Raw genomic sequence first — 22,451 nt, forward strand, 5'->3', positions numbered from 1 at the left:
TTCCCACCATCCCTGCGCTCAACCAGGCTCCATTAAAACCGCTTTGGACATGCGCCAGGTTACTACCAATTGTGACAAATGTTTTTGTCCTGTCCCAGCTGCCTGTCTGCACAGGAACATTAGATTGTAAGCTGTTCTGCGCAGGAACTGATATGAATGGTCAGGCACTAGTTAGAACTTAATTATATAAATAGCAACTCATGATAAATAAGATTCCATTATGATTTCCTAAAGATATAAGGTATCCCCTCCAATCGGATCACAACAAAAAAAAACCCTTGGCAAGTCATTGAGTCCTTATTAATAAACTGCTTTGCAGCCTGTATGTGTAACACTTCCTCCAGCACTGGCTGTCATGCCTGTTACCAAGCTGGCAGAATGTGTGTCCTGCATGATAAAGAAGACAGTCTGTTATCCACAGTGCTTGAAGGGGGGGGGGGGGGGGGGGGTGACAATAATCTTTTATAGGAGGACTAATGCAATTACTGTGTCCATTCAGCAGGGTGCTAATGTGATCAGACTTAGTGCATTTTAATTATACATACCATGAGGCTGCATTTGGTGCATTGAGGAGACCCTAGGCTGTTGGCACTCTTTGGCATTTGCCTCTCCTGGCACTTGACATGAAGAGTTCCCCTACACCTATGATAGCTGGATGCCCAGGGTGGGCAGGTCTTATATGCACACAGCCCCTTTCCTTTGCTTGAAGCAGACACAGCTCACATCCAGGGAGAGGAGATCAGAGTCAGCACAGCCACTGCTGGCTGAACAGGGGACACATCTGCCTTGACAGCAAGCAATGACAGCCCTGCAGGAGATTGCTAGGTGACAGCAGAATGTGGAGGCATTACAGGTGATGGCACCTGGAGAAGAGCTTCTTCACTGTGAAAGTCCCTGAACTCACCAGTCTGTGCCAGCACTCCTTCCCAGGGGGCAAATCTTACCCATCTCACTGGCATCATGGGCTCCTGGGCATTTAAAGAGAACTTGCAGCTCCTGCTAATGATCTGCCTTTCCTTTCCTTCAGGTAAGTTTTTTATTTTTTATTGCTGAAATATTCATACTGCCCATCTCAGGTTCCAATTTACTTGTCTCAGTTGTGGATTTGTAATGCCACCACCCATGGGGGGAAATTCTGACTGATTTAGGGGGTGGCTGGCAAGAACTGCTGGGTCCTGTAGTTCACTGTAGCTGCAGAATGCAGTTGGCATTATAGGTTGTAGGGTTTTGGATAACTCTTGACTTGCAGGCACTGAAGTTTGGAAGTGAGACATCCCATGCTGGAGCTTGTAGTTCCACCATAACTGGAGAAGGATTTGTGGGCAAGGTTGGCACAGGGCTTTTGGGGTACAGACTTGGCTGGCAGGACTTGCTGGGGATGTGTAGCTCCACAGGTGAAGAGAAATGTAGCTTCACCTTGCCTATTTTAGATTGCACCCCTTTAGAAGGGCTTGTATCTGAAGAGGTATCTCTGGGCAAGCTGGCATGGATTGGGTTGACCTCATTAGGGGGTACACTATAGAATGCAATGTATAGCAGTGAGTGCAGGTTAGTGTTCAGAGTGCCATCCCCAGTTTTATATCCTATAGACAGGGCTGGATAATGAGACTGAGCGCACGGCTCTATTAGCGGAGATTCAGCACCTCGGACAGCTCAGAGCCAAGATCGGGCAGGCTGGGCTGGGTATGGGCTGGGTGAGGGTGCTGATGATATATATATGGGCTCCTGTGCTGTCATTATATAGGGGATACGAGAACATAAACTGCCAGTCCTGGTATGTATATCATGGGGAAGGGTGCTGCTATAGGGTCCTGTATAGGGAATAATGGGACATATACACTACTAGTCATGGAATGCACATCATATGGCATGTGGAACGGTGCTGCTATAGGGTCCTGTACTGTCATTATATAGGGAATAATGGGACTGATACATCGCTGTCTTGGAAATTATAGCATGGGGAAGGGTGCTGCTATAGGGTCCTGTATAGGGAATAATGGGACATATACACTACTAGTCATGGAATGCACAGCATATGGAAGGGTGCTGCTATAGGGTCCTGTATAGGGAATAATGGGACATATACACTACTAGTCATGTAATGCACAGCATATGGCATGTGGAAGGGTTCTGCTATAGGGTCCTGTATAGGGAATAATGGGACATATACACTACTAGTCATGGGATGCACAGCATATGGCATGCGGAAGGGTGCTGCTATAGGGTCCTGTATAGGGAATAATGGGACATATACACTACTAGTCATGGAATGCACAGCATATGGCATGTGGAAGGGTGCTGCTATAGGGTCCTGTACTGTCATTATATAGGGGATAATGGGACTGATACATTGCTGTCTTGGAAATTATAGCATGGGGAAGGGTGCTGCCATAGGGTCCTGTATAGGGAATAATGGGACATATACACTACTAGTCATGGAATGCACAGCATATGGCATGTGGAAGGGTGCTGCTATAGGGTCCTGTACTGTCATTATATAGGGAATAATGGGACTGATACATTGCTGTCTTGGAAATTATAGCATGGGGAAGGGTGCTGCCATAGGGTCCTGTATAGGGAATAATGGGACATATACACTACTAGTCATGGAATGCACAGCATATGGCATGTGGAAGGGTGCTGCTATAGGGTCCTGTACTGTCATTATATAGGGAATAATGGGACTGATACATCGCTGTCTTGGAAATTTTAGCATTGGGAACGGTGCTGCTATAGGGTCCTGTACTGTCATTATATAGGGAATAATGGGACTGATACATCGCTGTCTTGGAAATTATAGCATGGAGAAGGGTGCTGCCATAGGGTCTTGTACTGTCATTATATAGGGGATAATGGGACTGATACATCGCTGTCTTGGAAATTATAGCATGGGGAAGGGTGCTGCTATAGGGTTCTGTTGAGGGAATAATGGGACTGATACACCGCTGTCTTGGAAATTATAGCATGGGGAAGGGTGCTGCTATAGGGTCCTGTACTGTCATTATATGGGGCATGATGAGAGAACATGAACTGGTAGTTTTGAAAGGCACCCATGGGGAAGGATGCTGCTATAGGGTCCTGTTTAGGGAATAATGGGACAGATACACTGCTATTCTTGGAATGCACAGCATATGGCATGTGTAAGAATGCTGCTATAGGGCCATGTACTGTCATTATATAGGGGATAATGGGACTGATACACTGTTGTCTTGGAAATTTATAGCATGGGGAAGGGTGCTGCTATAGGGTCCTGTACTGTCCTTTATATAGGGTATAATAAGGCAAACACACTTGCTGGTCTTGGAACGTATGTCATGTGTAAGGGTGCTGCTATATGGTCCTTTATAGGGGATGATGGAGCAGACACACTGGTAGTCTTTGAAAGGTTTGGAAAGTGTAAGGGTGCTGCTATAGGGTCCTGTCCTGGAATGAATGAGAATAATGGGACAGAAACATAGTCTTGGATTATAGCATGGGGGAGGGTGCTGGTATAGGGTCCTGTCCTGGAATGAATGAGAATAATGGGACAGAAACACTAGTTTTGGAAATTATAGCATGGGGAAGGGTGCTGCCATAGGGTCCTGTATAGGGGATAATGAAGCAGACACACTCCTAGTCTTTGAAAGGTTTGGCAACTGTAAGGGTGCTGCTATAGGGTCCTGTCCTGTTATAAAATGAGAATAATGGGACAGATACACTAGTCTTGTAAATGGTGAAGGGTGCTGCTATAGGGTCCTGTACTGTTCTTATATAGAGTATAATATGGCAGATATCACTTGCTGGACTTGTAAGGTATGTCATTTGTAAGGGTGGGGCTATATGGTCCTGTACGGTCATTATATAGGGGATAATGGGGTAGACACACTACTAGTCTTGAAAAGTATGGCAAATGTAAGGGTGCTGCTATAGGGTCCTGTACTTTCATTATTTAGGGGATATGTGGCAGATACATTGTTCTGAAAGGTATGGCAAGTGTATGGTCATGAACTCTCATTATATAGGGAATAATGGTACATACACACTGCTAGTCTTGGAAGGTACAGCTTGGGGAAGGGTGCTGCTATAGTGTTCTATACTTTAATAATATGGGGGATAATTGGGCAGACACACCACTAGTCTTCTTGAAAGGTATGGCAAGTGTAAGGGTCTGCTATAGGGTCCTGTACTATCATTATATAGGGAATAATGGGGCAGACACACTGTTAGTCTTGGAATGTCAATGCACAGCATGTAAAAGAGTGCTGCTATAGGGTTCTATACTTTATTAATATGGGGGGTAATAGGGCAGACACACTGCTAGTCTTGGAAGGTGTTGAAGGGTGCTGCTGTAGGGTTTTGTACTGTCAGTCAGTATGGGGGTATGATGTTACAGACACACTGCCAGTCTTGGAAGGTATAGCATGGGGGACGGGCACTGCTATAGGGTTCTGTACGGTCACAGTATGGGGTACAATGTGACAGACACACTGTTGGTCTAGGAACATTTGCCAAATGGAAGGGTTCTGCTATAGGGACATGTTCTGTCTTAATATAGGGTAAAATGAGACAAGACACACTTTGTTAGTCCTATAAGGTATGTCATGTAGAATGGCTGCAAAATTGGGGTTTGCAGGACAATTGGGGGCTTTTTATGCAACCATGGTGTGCCCTCACCTAAAGCAGCCAAACAAAAATTCACTCAAGTTTTGCTACAAAGAAGAGCATCTCTGTTTGCTATGAGTTACTGCACATCACTTCTATTCACCCTGTACATAGAGGCATTTATATACAGGAAATCCATGGGAGTGGGTGGCACAGATGGGTAGCTGCACTACTTTACATTGTATACCCTTCTATATCTGTGCTAGTAGGGCAGAGGTGGGGCAGAGCTGAGACCAGGATGTGGGTCACTGCTACAGGGTGTAAATGGAGGAGAGTCACATCATCTGTGTGCTAAAATAGGGAATGGGATGTGTTTACTCTGTCAATCACACACTCTCTCTCCCCCCTTCTATCCATCTCTCTTTTCTGTCTCTCCTTTCTCTTTTTTTCTTCGCTATTCCCTCTTTCTTTGCTCTCTCTTCTCTCTCTTCCCTTTTTATTTCTCCCCCTCTTTTTTGCCCTCTCCTCTTCTCTTCTCTTTCTCTCTCTCTCTCCCCCCATCTCTCTTTTCTGTCTCTCCTTTCTTTTTTTCTTCACTATTCCCTCTTTCTTTGATCGCTCTTCTCTCTCTTCCCTTTTATTTCTCCCCCTCTTTTTTGCCCTCTCCTCTTCTCTTCTCTTCTCTTCTCTTTCTCTCTCTTCCCCCTTCTATTTCTGTCCTATCACACCTTTCTCTCTCTGCTCCCCTCCCTTCTCTCCCCCCCCCCCCTATCTGCTCTTGCTCGCTATCTCTCTGTCCCCTCTCTCTGCCCCCGCTCTTCCCTATCTTTCCCATATTCTCTTCTCTATCTTCTCTTTTCAATCTTCTCTCTGCCCCTCTCTCTCTCTCTCTGCCCCTCTCTCTCTCTCTCTCTCTCTCTCTCTCCCCCTCTCTCTCTCTCTCTCTCTCTTCCCCCTCTCTCTCCCCCCCTCTCTCTCTCCCCCCTCTCTCTCTGCCCCCCTCTCTCTCTGCCCCTCTCTCTCTGCCTCTCTCTCTCTCTCTCTCTCTCTGCCTCTCTCTCTCTCTCTCTCTGCCCCTCTCTCTCTTCCCCCTCTCTCTCTCTCCCCCCTCTCTCTCTGCCCCTCTCTCTCTGCCCCTCTCTCTCTCTCTCTGCCCCCCTCTCTCTATCTCTCTGCCCCTCTCTCTCTCCTCTCTCTCTCTCTCTCTCTGCCCCTCTCTCTCTGCCCCCCCTCTCTCTCTCTCTTCCCCCTCTCACTCTCTCTCTATTTGGCCACCTGTCCTCTCTCTCTGCCCTCTCTCTCTCTCTCTCTCTCTCTCTCTCTCTCTCTCTCCTCTCTTCTGTCTTTTAAACTCTCCCCCTGGTTTTCTCTTTCCCCTACTCCAATGTTTCTCAACTCTAGTCCTCAAGTACCCCCAACGGGTCATGTTTTCAATATTTCCCTTCCAGCCGCCCCCCCTCCCCCTCACCACCACCACTATTTCTCCCTCCTTCTCTCCCTCTCTCTTACTATCTCCCTCAATCTGTCTCTTACTCTTTCTAACTATCTCTCCCCTTCTCTCTCCAGTGCTTTCTCTCTCTCCCTCTCTCTCCAGAGCTCCTCTCTCTCTCCCCCTCTCTCTCGCTATTTCTCCCCTCTCTCTCTCTCTCTCTCTATCCCCTCTCTCTCTCCATCTCTCTGCCCCCCTCTCTCTCTCTGCCCCCCTCTCTTTCTCTCTCTGCCCCCTTACTCTCTATTTCTCCCCTCTCTCTCTCTATCCCCTCTCTCGCTCCATCTCTCTGCCCCCCTCTCTCTCTCTGCCCCCCTCTCTTTCTCTCTCTGCCCCCTTACTCTCTATTTGTCCACCTGTCCTCTCTCTCTCTCCTCTATTCTGTCTTTTAAACTCTCCCCCTGGTTTTCTCTTTCCCCTACACCAATGTTTCTCAACTCTAGTCCTCAAGTACCCCCAACAGGTCATATTTTCAATTTTTTTCTTTCCAGAAAAATTCCAGGCAGGATTCCCACTTTCCTGTGGCCCATTGCTGTGCCATCCTGAGCCTCTTTAAATCCTTGCACTGAGCAATGCCCACTCCTATATTCAGCACTATCACCTGTAATGGGTGTAAATTCCTAAACCTGAGAATCCCAGATCAGATGAAAACCGGTGGAATGGAAATTCTGATTCTATGTCTTTAGTTGGAAGTAAACAAGTCTTGGTTTTCTAGTCCTGTGGGCCACTTGTATAACGTGGATTAAAATAATTTGGAGAGTTTGCAGGAGATTTGTATGTATTTTACCTGCGTGCTGTGCCATATTTTCATGATTACATTTCATATGCGGCTTAATCGGTGCGCCCTCTAATGGCTTTCTGCAGACAGTGCAGTCTTTTTTATTTTTCAGCAGGTCAATTACTCGGTAAACCAACTCAGAATGTAAGGATTTATGCCGCGTACACACGATCATTTTTCAGCATGTCCAAAAAACAAAGGGCTGGATTCAGGTAGATTTGCGCTTTTTTTACAGAGGCGCAGGGCAACGTTTTTGCCCTGCGCCCCCGCAAATTTACTGCGCTGCCCTTGATTCACGGAGCAGTAGCTCCGTAAATTGCGTGGGCGCGCCGGCAAAATGCCCGGCGTAAGTGCGTGCAATTTAAATGATCCCGTAGGGGGCGGGAATCATTTAAAGTAGGCGCGTTCCCGCGCCGATCGTAGAGCGCATCCTCCATCGGGAAACTTTCCCGAAGTGCATTGCGGCAAATGACGTTGCAAGGACGTCATTTGCTTCAAAGTGAACGTGAATGGCGTCCAGCGCCATTCACGAATCACTTACGCAAACTAAGTAAATTTAAAATTTCGCGACGCGGGAAAGACGGGTATACGTAACATTGGCTGCCCCTGCTAATAGCAGTGGCAGCCTTACGCGAAAACCGCCGTACGGAAACGACGTAAACTGCGTACGCAGGGCTCGCGTAACGTTGTGAATCGGCGTTAGTATGCAATTTGCATACTATACGCTGAGCACAACGGGAACGCCACCTAGCGGTCATCGCAAGAATGCAGCCTAAGATATGCGGGCATAAGAGCCTTATGCCGCGCATATTTTAGGCTGCAGTCGGCGTAACGAGGTTCCTGAATCAGGAGCATTCGTTACGCCGGGGCAAGTAAGCAATTGCGCTGTGTAACTATGGTTACACAGGCGCAATTTGCTTCTTGAATCCACCCCAAAGTTTCTCCAACTTCATCATTAAAAACGACATTGCCTACACACCATCGTTTTTAAAAAATGATGAAAAAAGCGCGGTAACGTACAACACGTACGACGGCACTCTAAAGGGGAAGTTCTATTCGCCTTTTAGCTGCTTTAGCTGATTTTGTGTTAGTAAAAGATGATTCGCGCTTTTCTGTCTGTTACAGCGTGATGAATGTGCTTACTCCATTATGAACGGTAGTTTTACCGGAACGAGCGCTCCCGTCTCATAACTTGCTTCTGAGCATGCGCGGGTTTAAAACGTCGTTTTAGCCCACACACGATCATTTTTTACAACCCGAAAAACGATATTTTTTAAAACGACGTTAAAAAATGCAGCATGTTCGATTTTTTTTTTTTTCGTTTTTCAGAAGCCGAAAAACGACGTGAAGCCCACACACCATCATTTTAAATGACGTTTTTAAAAACGTCGTTTTTTTTCATGCCGAAAAATGATCGTGTGTGCACGGCATTAGACTGGCCATACATGTTCAATATTCTTGTACAATTTCATCTGGATTTACCTTAAACTATGTAGTGCAAGGGCCTGCCTGACTGCATACCAATTGAAAGTGTTTAGGTTTGACCTCAGATTCAGAAAGCAGTTACGACGGCGTATCTTCCGATACGCCGTCGTAACTCTGAGTGCGGGCCGTCACATCTCGGCGTCTGATTCATAGAATCAGATACGCCTCAATGTTGCCTAGATACGAGCGGCGTAAGTCTCCTACGCCGTCGTATCTTAGGGTGCAATATTTACGCTGACCGCTAGGGGCGCTTCCCTAGATTTCCGCGTTGAATATGCAAATTAGGTAGATACGCCGATTCAGAAACGTACGTCCGCCCGTTGCAATTTTTTACGTCGTTTACGTTAGGCTTTTTCCGGCGTAAAGTTACCCCTGCTATATGAGGGGTATCCTATGTTAAGTATGGACGACGTTCCCGCGTCAAATTTTGAAAATTTTACATCGTATGCGTAAGTCGTTCGCAAAAAGGGCTGTACGTAAGTTACGTTCACGTCTAAAGCATTGACGATTTGCGGCTTAATTTCGAGCATGCGCACTGGGATTCTTTCATGAAAGGCACATGCGCCGTTCGTAAAAAACGTCAAATACGTGGGGTCACAAATCATTTGGGTAAAACACGCCCACATCATCCACATTTGAATTAGGCGGGCTTACGCCGGACCACATACGTTACGCCGCCGTAACGTAGGGCGCAAGTTCTTTCTGAATACGGAACTTGCGCTCTAATTTACGGCGGCGTAATGTATCTGAGATACGTTACGCCCGCCGAGAGATACACCAAATGTATCTGAATCCGGGCAATAGGATTTTGGTAAATCTAAAGGAAAATTGTAGAAGAGGATTGAACATGTATGGCCAACCTTAGAGGAACAGTAGAACGCGGTCACCGCACGCCACTGCTAATCAGAAAACCAGGGTGTATGTAATGAAAAAATCTGTCTGCCGTTCTGTGAATATCTCTGGTTACAAATTCTATATAGATAAAGACTGTTTTCTAGGCATGAAATGTTGATACGATCATTTATATAAAGATGTTTGCCTTCAGATAAAGATCTAGAAAAAAATCCTAAAAGGCTACGCAGGCTCCTTTCATTTCATCCATGCTGCGTGGGGGTCCGCGCTTCGCCGTGGGGTTATCGAGCTTTTTAAGAACCCCGCAGAGAAGAGCCGACTATCCAGCTTTCAAATCACTTTCCCCCCGCAGGGTTGAAGACCCTCGAGAAACGATGCGCAATAATCATCTCTTATTAAACCAACAACCTCGGGGATCTGATGTTTGCCATGCAAAAGCATGGGAGGAAAATTTACTGACATCAATAAAACATGTGCAGAGGGGGCCCCCGGGCCGGCGAAAGAGGGGAGCGGGGGTCACCGACATTACCAGCGGATATCGTTAACCCTTCGCTGCCTATCGCAACTCTACAGGCAGGCTTATCGCGGTTCTGGAATCCACATAGATATTAATAGTAGAGGTTCAGCTGATTGCTTTAATAACGCAGACAATCCGCGGGGCAATTTTGAATCAGCAGTGAAGATCTGATACCGGAATGCTTGCGAAGCTCGCAATCTGATTGTACAATTTCCTTTTAGATCTATGTAGTGCAAGGCCCTGCCTGGCTGGATACAAATTGATTGGATGGATTAGGCAGGTCCTTCCAGGGCAGAGACAAGGGGTTGCAGAAGAGCTGGCTGCAGTGGCGGCTGGTGGTATATTTTTTTTTTTTTGGGTGGGGCAATCTGTCCGCTGCCACCTACCCGCCCAGTCGATTGGTCATGGCACTTACCCCATCTAGGTTGCAGGCTTCCTCCGGGCAGCAGCTTCACCCAGCGTCTCCTCCTTCCCAGGCTTCATGGCGGCGTACCTCCCCCTGTGTCTCCTCCCCTCTCCCTCCTCCTCCTTGGCGGCCAAAAGAATCTCCTCTCGGCCAATCGGGTTACAGGACTCGTTTCTTGAGCCGGAATTGGCCAGGAGGAGAATCAGGAAGACAAGAACTAATATTGATTCGCTATTGTCACACAACTGGGTGGGCTTGGGGCGCAGTGCTCTGCGCCCCGGGGCCACCCCTTTTTTAAGCCAATTGGAGCCTCCGGCTCTCATCATGTGCTTCAAAAAAATAAATAAAAAATAACCCCTTTTGGAATCCATGCATCCAGCACCCTGCATGTAAATTAGGGGCGTATGGAGGAGAAAAGGCTGGCTGGCTAGAAAACGGGGATGGAATTGTGCTTTTTTTTTGGGGGGAGGGGGGGGTATTTTTGCTAATGGGGATGATTTGGGGGAGGGGATATTTGTACTAGGAGGGGAAATTTGGCAGGGGGGGGGGGATTTGTGCTAGTAGGAATGATTGGGGGGTATTTGTGTTAGCAGGGGAATTTTTTTTTTGGGGGGGGGTTTGTGCTAGGGGGGTGGGATTTGTGCTAGTAAAAGGAGGGAAGAGGATGTGTACTTGGGGAAATTTTATTGGTAGTCAATTTGTGCTACGAGGGGAGACCTTTTTTTCTTTTGGGGGGGGCAAAGATTTGTACTGGGTGGTGGGATTATTTATGTTTAGGGGTAATCATGCAGTTTACTGCTCAGTTTTAAACCCCTTTCTGCCCAGCCATTACTGTGAACTAGCTTTTTGTAGCTTGAATTTTGAAGCTCCAAAAAGCTTACCATCCAAAATCCCATGCATTTCAATCATGACAGCTCACATATGAGTAAACTGTGTAACTACAGAAAGAAAAAGATCTCAAATGCTGCCCATCCAGCAAAGCCTAATGGGGTCTATAGTAAAAACAGCCTCAGGCCAAGCTCCATCAACGCCATGCTCCCTGACACCTTTTACTGCACCCGTGGGGCATATTGGCATATTCATGGACTTCCATGACTAAGCCTGTGGGCAGGGCGAAACGCGTCAGTGGTCTGGACAAATCTTGGCCTGAGGCTGTTTTTACTATAGATCCCATTGAGCTTTGCTGGATAGGCGGCATTTGAGATCTTTTTCTTTCTGTATTTTTACACTTTGAACCAAGACAAGCTTCCCCCCCCCCCCCCCCCCACAGCACTCTGGCAAGGAGCCTGCAGCTCCATTTTTGGCTTTGGTTCGCAGTTCATATATGAGCATTCAGATGCCTGTAGCTTAACGCCTGAAGCTTCAAAAGCTACATGAGGCAGATTTGGGTATTTTGGGCCAGATCCACAAAAGGGACACGCCGGCGTATCTACTGATACGCCGTCGTATCCCTGTTTCTATCTATGGAACTGATCCACAGAATCAGTTTCTCATAGATAGACAGACAGAAGATCCGACATGTGTAAGAGAACCGGCAAAGCCTCCTTTTGTAGGGTGGTTGACGTTCGTTGTAAACCAATTTTTCTCTGTTGATAATCTGCCCATGTAGGCCAGGGTCGTTTTTAAGGCAGGGCAAAAGGGGAAGCTGCCCTGGGCCCTGTCATTGTTGTGGGACCCAAAGCAGCTGCCTCATACTTGCCAACTATCCCAGTTTAAATTCCCTTGAAGTTTTAGTCCTGTGCTGTGTCCTGATATCGCAGTGTGAAGTGCTGATACTAATACTGCCCAGCTCTGCCTTATTGTTGTGTACAGATGACTCACCTGCAGACCTGTGTTTACATGTAAATAACTGGCATTCATATGTAAATAACAGGAGCATTTATATGCAAATAGTGGCAGCATTCATATGTAAATAACAGGAGCATTCATATGTAAATAGCTGAGGCCGGCGGCATTCATATGTATATCATGCCGCTCTGCAGTGAAGAGATGATGTGCTGTAATCTCTAGCAACCAATCAGTGAGCAGTATTACTGTACACTAACCTCTAGCAACCAATCCTACAAGAAGAACTCCTGTGCTGTAACCTCTAGCAACTAATCAGGTTAGTTGGTTCTGATGATCCGTCTCACTCTGGGTGTGGAAAGGTTCTGATGATCCGTCTCACACTGGGTGTGGAAAGGTTCTGATGATCCGTCTCACACTGGGTGTGGAAAGGTTCTGATGATCCGTCTCACTCTGGGTGTGGAAAGGTTCTGATGATCCGTCTCACACTGGGTGTGGAAAGGTTCTGATGATCCGTCTCACACTGGGTGTGGAAAGGTTCTGATGATCCGTCTCACACTGGCTGTGGAAAGGTTCTGATGATCCGTCTCACACTGGGTGTGGAAAGGTTCTGATGATCCGTCTCACTCTGGGTGTGGAAAGGTTCTGATGATCCGTCTCACACTGGCTGTGGAAAGGTTCTGATGATCCGTCTCACACTGGGTGTGGAAAGGTTCTGATGATCCGTCTCACACTGGGTGTGGAAAGGTTCTGATGATCCGTCTCACACTGGGTGTGGAAAGGTTCTGATGATCCGTCTCACACTGGGTGTGGAAAGGTCCTGATGATCCGTCTCACACTGGGTGTGGAAAGGTTCCGATGATCCGTCTCACACTGGGTGTGGAAAGGTCCTGATGATCCGTCTCACACTGGGTGTGGAAAGGTTCCGATGATCCGTCTCACACTGGGTGTGGAAAGGTTCCGATGATCCGTCTCACACTGGGTGTGGAAAGGTTCCGATGATCCGTCTCACACTGGGTGTGGAAAGGTTCTGATGATCCGTCTCACACTGGGTGTGGAAAGGTTCTGATGATTCGTCTCACACTGGGTGTGGAAAGGTTCTGATGATCCGTCTCACACTGGGTGTGGAAAGGTTCTGATGATCCGTCTCACACTGGGTGTGGAAAGGTTCTGATGATCCGTCTCACACTGGGTGTGGAAAGGTTCTGATGATCCGTCTCACACTGGGTGTGGAAAGGTTCTGATGATCCGTCTCACACTGGGTGTGGAAAGGTTCTGATGATCCGTCTCACACTGGTCACATTTCCACACTTCACTTTCCAAATTGCTTTTTGAATTGTCTTCTCCTCGTTCGGATTCCTCGCCCGCTGCTTTTGTAATATTCCAACACCTGCTCACCTTCCTGGCCACCCTCTGATCACCCCATACATCTCTGTCACCGCCTGGCGTAGGACCACATCGCCGCGTCCTCATCTCTCTGCCATCTTTGTATGTCAGATGTTCCGGCAAGAAAGTAAAATGGTATGTCTTCTAGACATGTGCACAGAATTTTTTTTCGTTTTTTTTTGTTCCGTTTCGTATTGTTCCGTAGGTTCGTTCCCGTTCGTTTTTCGTAAGACGCCCGTTTTCCTGTTCGTTCCCGTTCGTTTTTCGTACAACGCGATTTTTTCGTATTCCGATCGTTTCGTATTTTGGTTACCGTTTTATTTTCGTACATGCGGGATGGTTCGTTATTCTGTTTAATTCATGTTCGTTACTTGTTAGACAATAATTTTCGTGAATTTTCGTCATTTTGTACTTTCGTAAATATATTGCGGGATTCGCGGCACTTTGAACACGCGGCTCATCCATATTAACTATTGTTAAGCCCCATACACTTGGTCAGACTTTTTTAACAACAAACATAAAAACGATCGTTTTACCGAACGTTCGTTCGTTTTTAAACTCCATCAGAAAACCATTTTTGGGTTCCAGGTTCAAAAGTCTGGCCAACTGATCTCTCCCTTCAGACGAAAATCCACAGAAAAGTTTATTTGGCTTTACTGTACTACTCAGCACAAAAGAGAAGCTGCTTCACTAACTAACTACACTCACTGTCCATTCAAAAAAACGAAAATGACATCTATAACAAAAGATTTGCATTCTGTATTTTGAAACCAAATTACGAACAGAAAAAAGGAATTCAGAATACAGAATACAAATCTTTTGTTATAAGATGTCATATGAACATACAAACAGAGCAAGGATTCAAACAAAATACAGAATGAAAATCTTTTGTTAGATGTCATATGAGCATACGACTGAAAATCAAAATACGAACAGAACAAGGATTCAAACAAAATACAGAATGCAAGTCTTTTGTTATAGATGTCATATTCGTTCTTTTGCCGTTTTCGTTTTGTCGTATTTTCGTCGGATCGTTCGTTCGTATTTGCGGTTGTTCGTTATGCGACTCATTCGTAATCCCGTCGTTTTCGTATTTTGGTGCTTAAATTTTTTCGGATGTACACATTATTCTGCGGGTACGAAAATGAACATTTTCGTACGAACGGGAATGCACATATCTAATGTCTTCTGCTGTGCCCACAATGGGCAGGCTATGACCTTCCAGGGTCTGCAGAACTACAAGTCTACGGCCAGCTTGCCGGGACATTCTAGAGCAGTGGTCTCCAAACTGTGGCCTGGGGGCCAGATGGGGCCCTTTGCTTACCTTTATCTGACTCTTGAGGCACTAGACCTCCTACTGGCACCAACAATGAGGGCATAATTCTTGCCACTGACACCAACAATGGAGCACCATTCCTCCCACTGATACCAGTCATGGGCAGCCTTCCACCCACTGATAACAATGATGGTGCACTATTCCTCCAACTGACACCAACAATAGGGTACCCTTCCTCCCACTGACACCAATGATGGGCCACCCTTCCCCCCACTCACACCAACAATGGGCACTATTCCTCCAACTGACACCAACACTGGGGCACTATTTTTCCCACTGACACCAACAATAGGGTACCCTTCCTCCCACTGACACTAATGATGGGCCACCCTTCCTCCCACTCACACCAACAATGGGCACTATTCCTCCAACTAACACCAACACTGGGGCACTATTTCTCCCACTGACACCAACAATAGGGTACCCTTCCGCCCACTGACACCAATGATGGACCACCCTTCCTCCCACTCACACCAACAATGGGTACTATTCCTCTAACTGACATTAGTGATGGGGCACTATTTCTCCCACTGACACCAACAATAGGGTACCCTTCCGCCCACTGACACCAATGATGGGCCACCCTTTCTCCCACTCACACCAACAATGGGCACTATTCCTCCAACTGACATTAGTGATGGGGCACTATTTCTCCCACTGACACCAACAATAGGGTACCCTTCCTCCCACTGACACCAATGATGGGCCACCCTTCCTCCCACTGACACCAATGATGGGCCACCCTTCCTCCCACTCACACCAACAATGGGCACTATTCCTCCAACTGACATTAGTGATGGGGCACTATTTCTCCCACTGAAACCAACAATAGGGTACCCTTCCTCCCACTGACGCTAACAATGGAGCACTATTCCTCCTACTTACACCAACACTGCGACACTATTCCTCCCACCGATACCAATGATGGGGAACCCTTCTGCCCGCTGACACCAAGGATGGGGCATTGTTTACTCCCACCGACAAAAAGACATTTTCTACTTCACTGGCCACTGTTTGACTGTCTGAAGGACAGTAAGGGGGAGGCAGAAGAGGATCGGTGTCTGCAATAAGACACTAGAGATGGGCTCAGATGTGTTGGGGATCCTAGTCCCAACCCACCTGCCCGATCCCGCCAGGAAGCCGACACTGCACACCACTATTTACAGGCAATGAGACTTTTCCTGATTCACAGCTGCACAGACCAGGAAATGTCTCACTGCCTGTGATTAGCGGTGTGCAGTGTCGACTTCCTGGCGGGATCGGCCAGGTGGATTGGGACTGGGATCCTGAACACGTCTGAGCCCATCTCTCAGGGCCATCTTTAACCACTTAAGGATCGCCTCCTGCACATATACGTCGGCAGAATGGCACGGCTGGGCACATGTACATACAGGTACGTCCTGTACTAGTACCCAGCCGTGCGTCGCGGGCGCGCACCCGCGACCCGGTCCGAAGCTCCATGACCGGGACCGCGGGACCCGCACACCCGATCGCTGGAGTGCGGCGATCGGTCCCCGGAGCTGAAGAATGGGGAGAGCCGTGTGTACACACAGCTTCCCCGTTCTTCACTGTGGCAGCAGCATCAATCGTGTCATCCCTTTTATAGGGGGACACAATCGATGATGTCACACCTACAGCCACACCCCCCTACAGTTGTAAACACACTTCAGGTCACACATAACCCCATCAGCGCCCCCTTGTGGTTAACTCCCAAACTGCAACTGTCATTTTCACAGTAAACAATGCATTTTTAATGCATTTTTTGCTGTGAAAATTACAATGGTTCCAAAAATGTGTCAAAATTGTCCGAAGTGTCCGCCATAATGTCGCAGTCATGAACAAAAAAACGCTGATCTCCGCCATTGGTAGTAAAAAAAATTTTTTTTATAAAAATGCAATAAAACTATCCCCTATTTTGTAAACGCTATAAATTTTATAAATCGATAAACGCTTATTGCGATTTTTTTTACCAAAAATAGGTAGAAGAATACGTATCGGCCTAAAGTGAGGAAAATGTTTTATTTTTTTATATATATTTTTGGGGGATATTTATTATAGCAAAAAGTAAAAAATATTGCATTTATTTCAAAATTGTCGCTCTATTTTTGTTTATAGCGCAAAAAAAAGGGAAGGCCGGCTATACTTTAGCATTGGCTGCCCCTGCTATTAGAAGGGGCAGCCTACTATTAGAAGGGGCAGCCTTGCGCTAAAAGTAGCCGTACGGAAACTCCGTACCTGGCTTGCGCGGGGCCCGCGCAAGCTTGTGAATCAGTGGTAGTATGCAATTTGCATACTACACGCTGATACACAATGGGAGCGCCCCCTAGCGGCACACGCAAGAATGCAGCCTAAAATCTGCGAGGCATAAGAGCCTTATGCCGCGCAGATTTTAGCCTGCAGTCGGTGTAACGAGGTTCCTGAATCAAGAGCACTCGTTACACCGGAGCAAGCAAGCACTTGCGCTGCGTAACCTATGGTTGCGCGGGCGCAAGTGCTTCTTGAATCTGGGCCATTGCGTACGCCTCATAGAGCCAGGGGTAACGCTTTGCCGAAAAAAGCCTTACGGAAACGACATAAAAAAAATGCGCCGGGCGCACGTACGTTTGTGGATCGCTGTATCTAGCTCATTTGCATACTCTACGCGGAAATCGACGGAAGCGCCCAGCGTAAATATGCACCTAAGATCCGACGGCGTACTAAGACGTACGCCAGTCGGATCGAGCCCACATTCAGTCGAATCTTGTTTTGTGGATACAAAACAAAGATACGACAGGGCATCGTAGAAATACGCCAGCGTAATTTCTTTGTGGATCTGGGCCTTGGTATTTTGGACAGCTATTTTATCTAAGAGAAATTCACAAAACATGGCCTGTTGGGGGTACTTGAGGACAGGGTGGAGAACCGCTGCTGTATACAATAGTAAAGGGCTAGGGCCCCTGTTGGGTTTTATTTGCTGCTTTTCTCCCCATCTGGGGGAGATTTAGCCTGACTTCCTGTGCTGGTAATAAGGAGAAATCTCCCCATCCAGGACACTGGAATCTTTCTCCACTCTTATCTAAATCTTTTAGGTTCTGACTTTCCTGACCTTTCCACTTGGTGACCTGCCCTAGATTGTCCGCCCAGCAGCGCGTTCTCCTTGGTCGCAGGACTGTTGCCGAGCATGTATTCGTGACGCCGTATCTGACCCGTCACTCCGTATCGAGTATCTGTCCTACCTGCCAGGTTTCTCAGCCGTCGCACAGTAGCTGGCCCACATCTCGTGTTTCTGCTGGCGGTACAGCAAGGCAATCATTGGGGTCAGCGCGTACATGCAAGGACATTAATATCCGCGACCCGCTTTTTCTGCGTTCCTTTACATTTTTTCTCTCTCCGCCGCGCGTCCTTGGCAGAATTGTCGGCATTGTCTGATTTGTATGAGGAGTTGCATGTAAGCTGCATGAAGGATCCCCGGGGAGACTGCATTATTTATGTCAATACAAACGTTACTTTTATTAATTCTATAAGATGATGCCGGGATTGCGCTGCCTGGCGACGGGGAAGAGGGGGCGCAGGTGCGTCATTATTGCTCGCTTATCACAAACGCTTCTTAATGCACTTTTATATTTTTTTATTTACCATATTAGAGGACAACTTCATTTAACCGCTTCCATACCGGGGCCAATTCTGGCATTCCTCTCCTACTATAGATTGTAGGCATAGGTGTGCCCAGTCTATTGCATTAGGGTGCGCACCCCAAAGCTCAAACACGCATGCAGTGTCAGTAGAGCAGTGGACGGTGTCATAAGGTCAGTAGTTTTTTAATTTTATTATTTTATTTTTTTATTCTTTTTTACACTTTTTTCTATTATTTATATATTTTTTTGCAATTTTATTAGGAGCCCTGTTGGAGGGCTTTGGTGAAATATCAGGGGTCTAAACAGGGGGAATCTGCACCACGCGGTTGAGTAGGGTGTGCCCAGGCGGGGATAAGAAAAGGGGGTGTGTATTTTGAAGCAGAGGCTCTAATAGGCTTCAAAATAGGGTGGGCTTGGGGCGCAGAGCACTGCGTCCCGATCCCACCCTGTTGTGTGACGATAGCCAATGAAGGCACACCTGGCACACCCTGTGCTCACACCTATGATTGTAAGCTCCATGAGCATGGTCCTCCTATTCCTTCTGTATTGAACTGTATTGTAAGTTGTGCTGTCCGCCTTTTTACTGTAAAGCGCTGCGTAAACTGTTGGTGCTGTATAAAACCTGTATAATAATATTATCACTGCCCCCCTTTACATTACACAGCATCCTGCATCACTGGACCCCTTTACATTACACAGCACCCTGCATCTCTGGACCCCTTTACATTACACAGCACCCCACAGCTCTGGACCCCTTTACATTACACAGCACCCCACATCTCTGGACCCCTTTACATCACTGGCCCCCTTTACATTACACAGCACCCAGCACCACTGACCCCCTTTACATTACACAGCACCCTGCATCACTGGCCCCCTTTACATTACACAGCACCCCACAGCTCTGGACCCCTTTACATTACACAGCACCCCACATCTCTGGACCCCTTTACATCACTGGCCCCCTTTACATTACACAGCACCCTGCATCACTGCCCCCCTTTACATTACACAGCACCCTGCATCACTGGACCCCTTTACATTTCACAGTCCCCTGAACCACTGGACCCCTTTACATTACACAGCACCCCTTTCCCTTGACTGAAACACTACACTATATTCACAGTATATTTATTTCAGGTCTAAAAGAGGAATCTTTTGGAATAAGGGACACATGGATTTGATTCCAGAAGAGGGACAGGTACTCTAAATAAGGGACAACTAGAGGGGAGGGAAGCGCTGAAGTCACCGCTTAAATCGACCCTGCTCCTGACTCTCCCTGGCGATTCCAGGGGGGGGGGGACGACCCCCCTTGCCCTATGGAGCGGACGCCCATGCTTATACACAATGTAATCAATAACAAACAATGTAATCAATGATATACAATGTAAGTAATGATACATTGTGGATATACAAGGCGTTTATATTGCTGGATAGATAAAGGTAAAGGATTTGTTTGTTTCTGGGGAGTTCCAAGCCATTTATAAAATAATAATAATAATAATACACAATATATGTTGTACTTTCCCTTCAACTCAGAGAAAATTGTTATTTTCTATAATAACGTCCCTCTACATTCCCCTTTAAGAAAATCTAGAGCTTCCACCAGCATGAGCGGAGGATAATTTGGTGTGAAGGAAGCATTTTGTGATCACATATATAGGTGTTAAGCTTCCATGCCGTGGCTGAATTTCAAAGCCAAAGTCTGCAGACATGAAATTCTGTGCAGAGGGGAATGGGGGGGGGGGGGGCTGTGCTATTGAGAAGGGGGGCTCTGCTGTAAGGGAGAGGAAAATGGGGGACTGTACTGTGAGAGGGGGGTCTCTGCTGTAAGAGAGGGGAGTGGGGGGCTGTGTTGTAATAGAGAGAAGAATGGGGGGCTGTACTGTAAGAGAGAGAGGAATGGGGGTCTGTGCTGTAATGGAGAGGGGGACAGGGGTCTGTGCTGTAATAGAGAGGGGGACAGGGGTCTGTGATGTAAGAGAGAGGGGAATGGGGGTTTGTGCTGTAATAGAGAGGGGAATGGGGGTTTGTGCTGTAATAGAGAGGGGGACAGGGGTCTGTGCTGTAATAGAGAGGGGGACAGGGGTCTGTGCTGTAATAGAGAGGGGGACAGGGGTCTGTGCTGTAATAGAGAGGGGAATGGGGGTTTGTGCTGTAATAGAGAGGGGGACAGGGGTCTGTGCTGTAATAGAGAGGGGAATGGGGGTTTGTGCTGTAATAGAGAGGGGGACAGGGGTCTGTGCTGTAAGAGAGAGGGGAATGGGGGTTTGTGCTGTAATAGAGAGGGGGACAGGGGTCTGTGCTGTAATAGAGAGGGGGACAGGGGTCTGTGCTGTAAGAGAGAGGGGAATGGGGGTTTGTGCTGTAATAGAGAGGGGGACAGGGGTCTGTGCTGTAATAGAGAGGGGAATGGGGGTTTGTGCTGTAATAGAGAGGGGGACAGGGGTCTGTGCTGTAATAGAGAGGGGATTGGGGGTCTGTGCTGTAAGAGAGAGGGGAATGGGGGTCTGTGCTGTAATAGAGAGGGGGACAGGGGTCTGTGCTGTAATAGAGAGGGGGACAGGGGTCTGTGCTGTAATAGAGAGGGGGACAGGGGTCTGTGCTGTAATAGAGAGGGGGACAGGGGTCTGTGCTGTAAGAGAGAGGGGAATGGGGGTTTGTGCTGTAATAGAGAGGGGGACAGGGGTCTGTGCTGTAATAGAGAGGGGGACAGGGGTCTGTGCTGTAAGAGAGAGGGGAATGGGGGTCTGTGCTGTAATAGAGAGGGGGACAGGGGTCTGTGCTGTAAGAGAGAGAGGAATGGGGGTTTGTGCTGTAATAGAGAGGGGGACAGGGGTCTGTGCTGTAAGAGAGAGGGGAATGGGGGTTTGTGCTGTAATAGAGAGGGGGACAGGGGTCTGTGCTGTAAGAGAGAGGGGAATGGGGGTTTGTGCTGTAATAGAGAGGGGGACAGGGGTCTGTGCTGTAAGAGAGAGAGGAATGGGGGTTTGTGCTGTAATAGAGAGGGGGACAGGGGTCTGTGCTGTAATAGAGAGGGGATTGGGGGTCTGTGCTGTAAGAGAGAGGGGAATGGGGGTCTGTGCTGTAATAGAGAGGGGGACAGGGGTCTGTGCTGTAATAGAGAGGGGGACAGGGGTCTGTGCTGTAAGAGAGAGGGGGACAGGGGTCTGTGCTGTAATAGAGAGGGGGACAGGGGTCTGTGCTGTAAGAGAGAGGGGAATGGGGGTTTGTGCTGTAATAGAGAGGGGGACAGGGGTCTGTGCTGTAATAGAGAGGGGGACAGGGGTCTGTGCTGTAAGAGAGAGGGGAATGGGGGTCTGTGCTGTTATAGAGAGGGGGACAGGGGTCTGTGCTGTAAGAGAGAGAGGAATGGGGGTTTGTGCTGTAATAGAGAGGGGGACAGGGGTCTGTGCTGTAATAGAGAGGGGATTGGGGGTCTGTGCTGTAAGAGAGAGGGGATTGGGGGTTTGTGCTGTAATAGAGAGGGGGACAGGGGTCTGTGCTGTAATAGAGAGGGGGACAGGGGTCTGTGCTGTAATAGAGAGGGGGACAGGGGTCTGTGCTGTAATAGAGAGGGGGACAGGGGTCTGTGCTGTAAGAGAGAGGGAAATGGGGGTTTGTGCTGTAATAGAGAGGGGGACAGGAGTCTGTGCTGTAATAGAGAGGGGGACAGGGGTCTGTGCTGTAAGAGAGAGGGGAATGGGGGTCTGTGCTGTAATAGAGAGGGGGACAGGGGTCTGTGCTGTAAGAGAGAGGGGAATGGGGGTTTGTGCTGTAATAGAGAGGGGGACAGGGGTCTGTGCTGTAAGAGAGAGGGGAATGGGGGTCTGTGCTGTAATTTTGATGTGGCTGCGTTTTGATGGGCACAGTGGCTGCGTTTTGATGGGCACAGTGGCTGCGTTTTGATGGGCACAGTGGCTGCAATTGATGTTTTTGTTTTTTTGAGCACCAGCTGCCACTGTTGCCAACAGTCCATACTCTATGACCATCTGGCATTCTAGAGTGCCAAAGGCCATGGTTAGGGATCCCTCCTTATATAGCCTACACAATGTAAGTTCTATTATAACCAACTCACTTTGCTGCTCCTTTCCAGACAGAAAATTCTCTTGGTTTCCTCTTTCCTGGATGGAATTCTCTTGGTCGTCGTCAATAAAACTGTCCTTGCCTTTGGCCTTGGTTGGTGCCTCATTGGCAGGAGACTGAATACTGGATGCTGAGG

General features: G+C 47.7%; 1 protein-coding gene across 1 annotated transcript in view; it reads left to right on the forward strand.

The window, feature by feature from the left end:
- Positions 1 to 556: 556 nt before the first annotated feature.
- The window catches only part of CHRNA4 (cholinergic receptor nicotinic alpha 4 subunit), a 73,982-nt gene continuing 52,087 nt past the window's right edge, over positions 557 to 22,451 (forward strand). Inside the window, exon 1 of the mRNA XM_040329771.1 lies at positions 557 to 1,027. Coding sequence (XP_040185705.1) covers positions 961 to 1,027 — 67 coding nt within the window. The 5' untranslated portion in view covers positions 557 to 960. The remainder of the gene's footprint in view (positions 1,028 to 22,451) is intronic.

The sequence above is a fragment of the Rana temporaria genome, chromosome 12, assembly GCF_905171775.1.
Source record: "Rana temporaria chromosome 12, aRanTem1.1, whole genome shotgun sequence".
In the NCBI taxonomy this organism is placed as follows: Eukaryota; Metazoa; Chordata; class Amphibia; order Anura; family Ranidae; genus Rana; species Rana temporaria.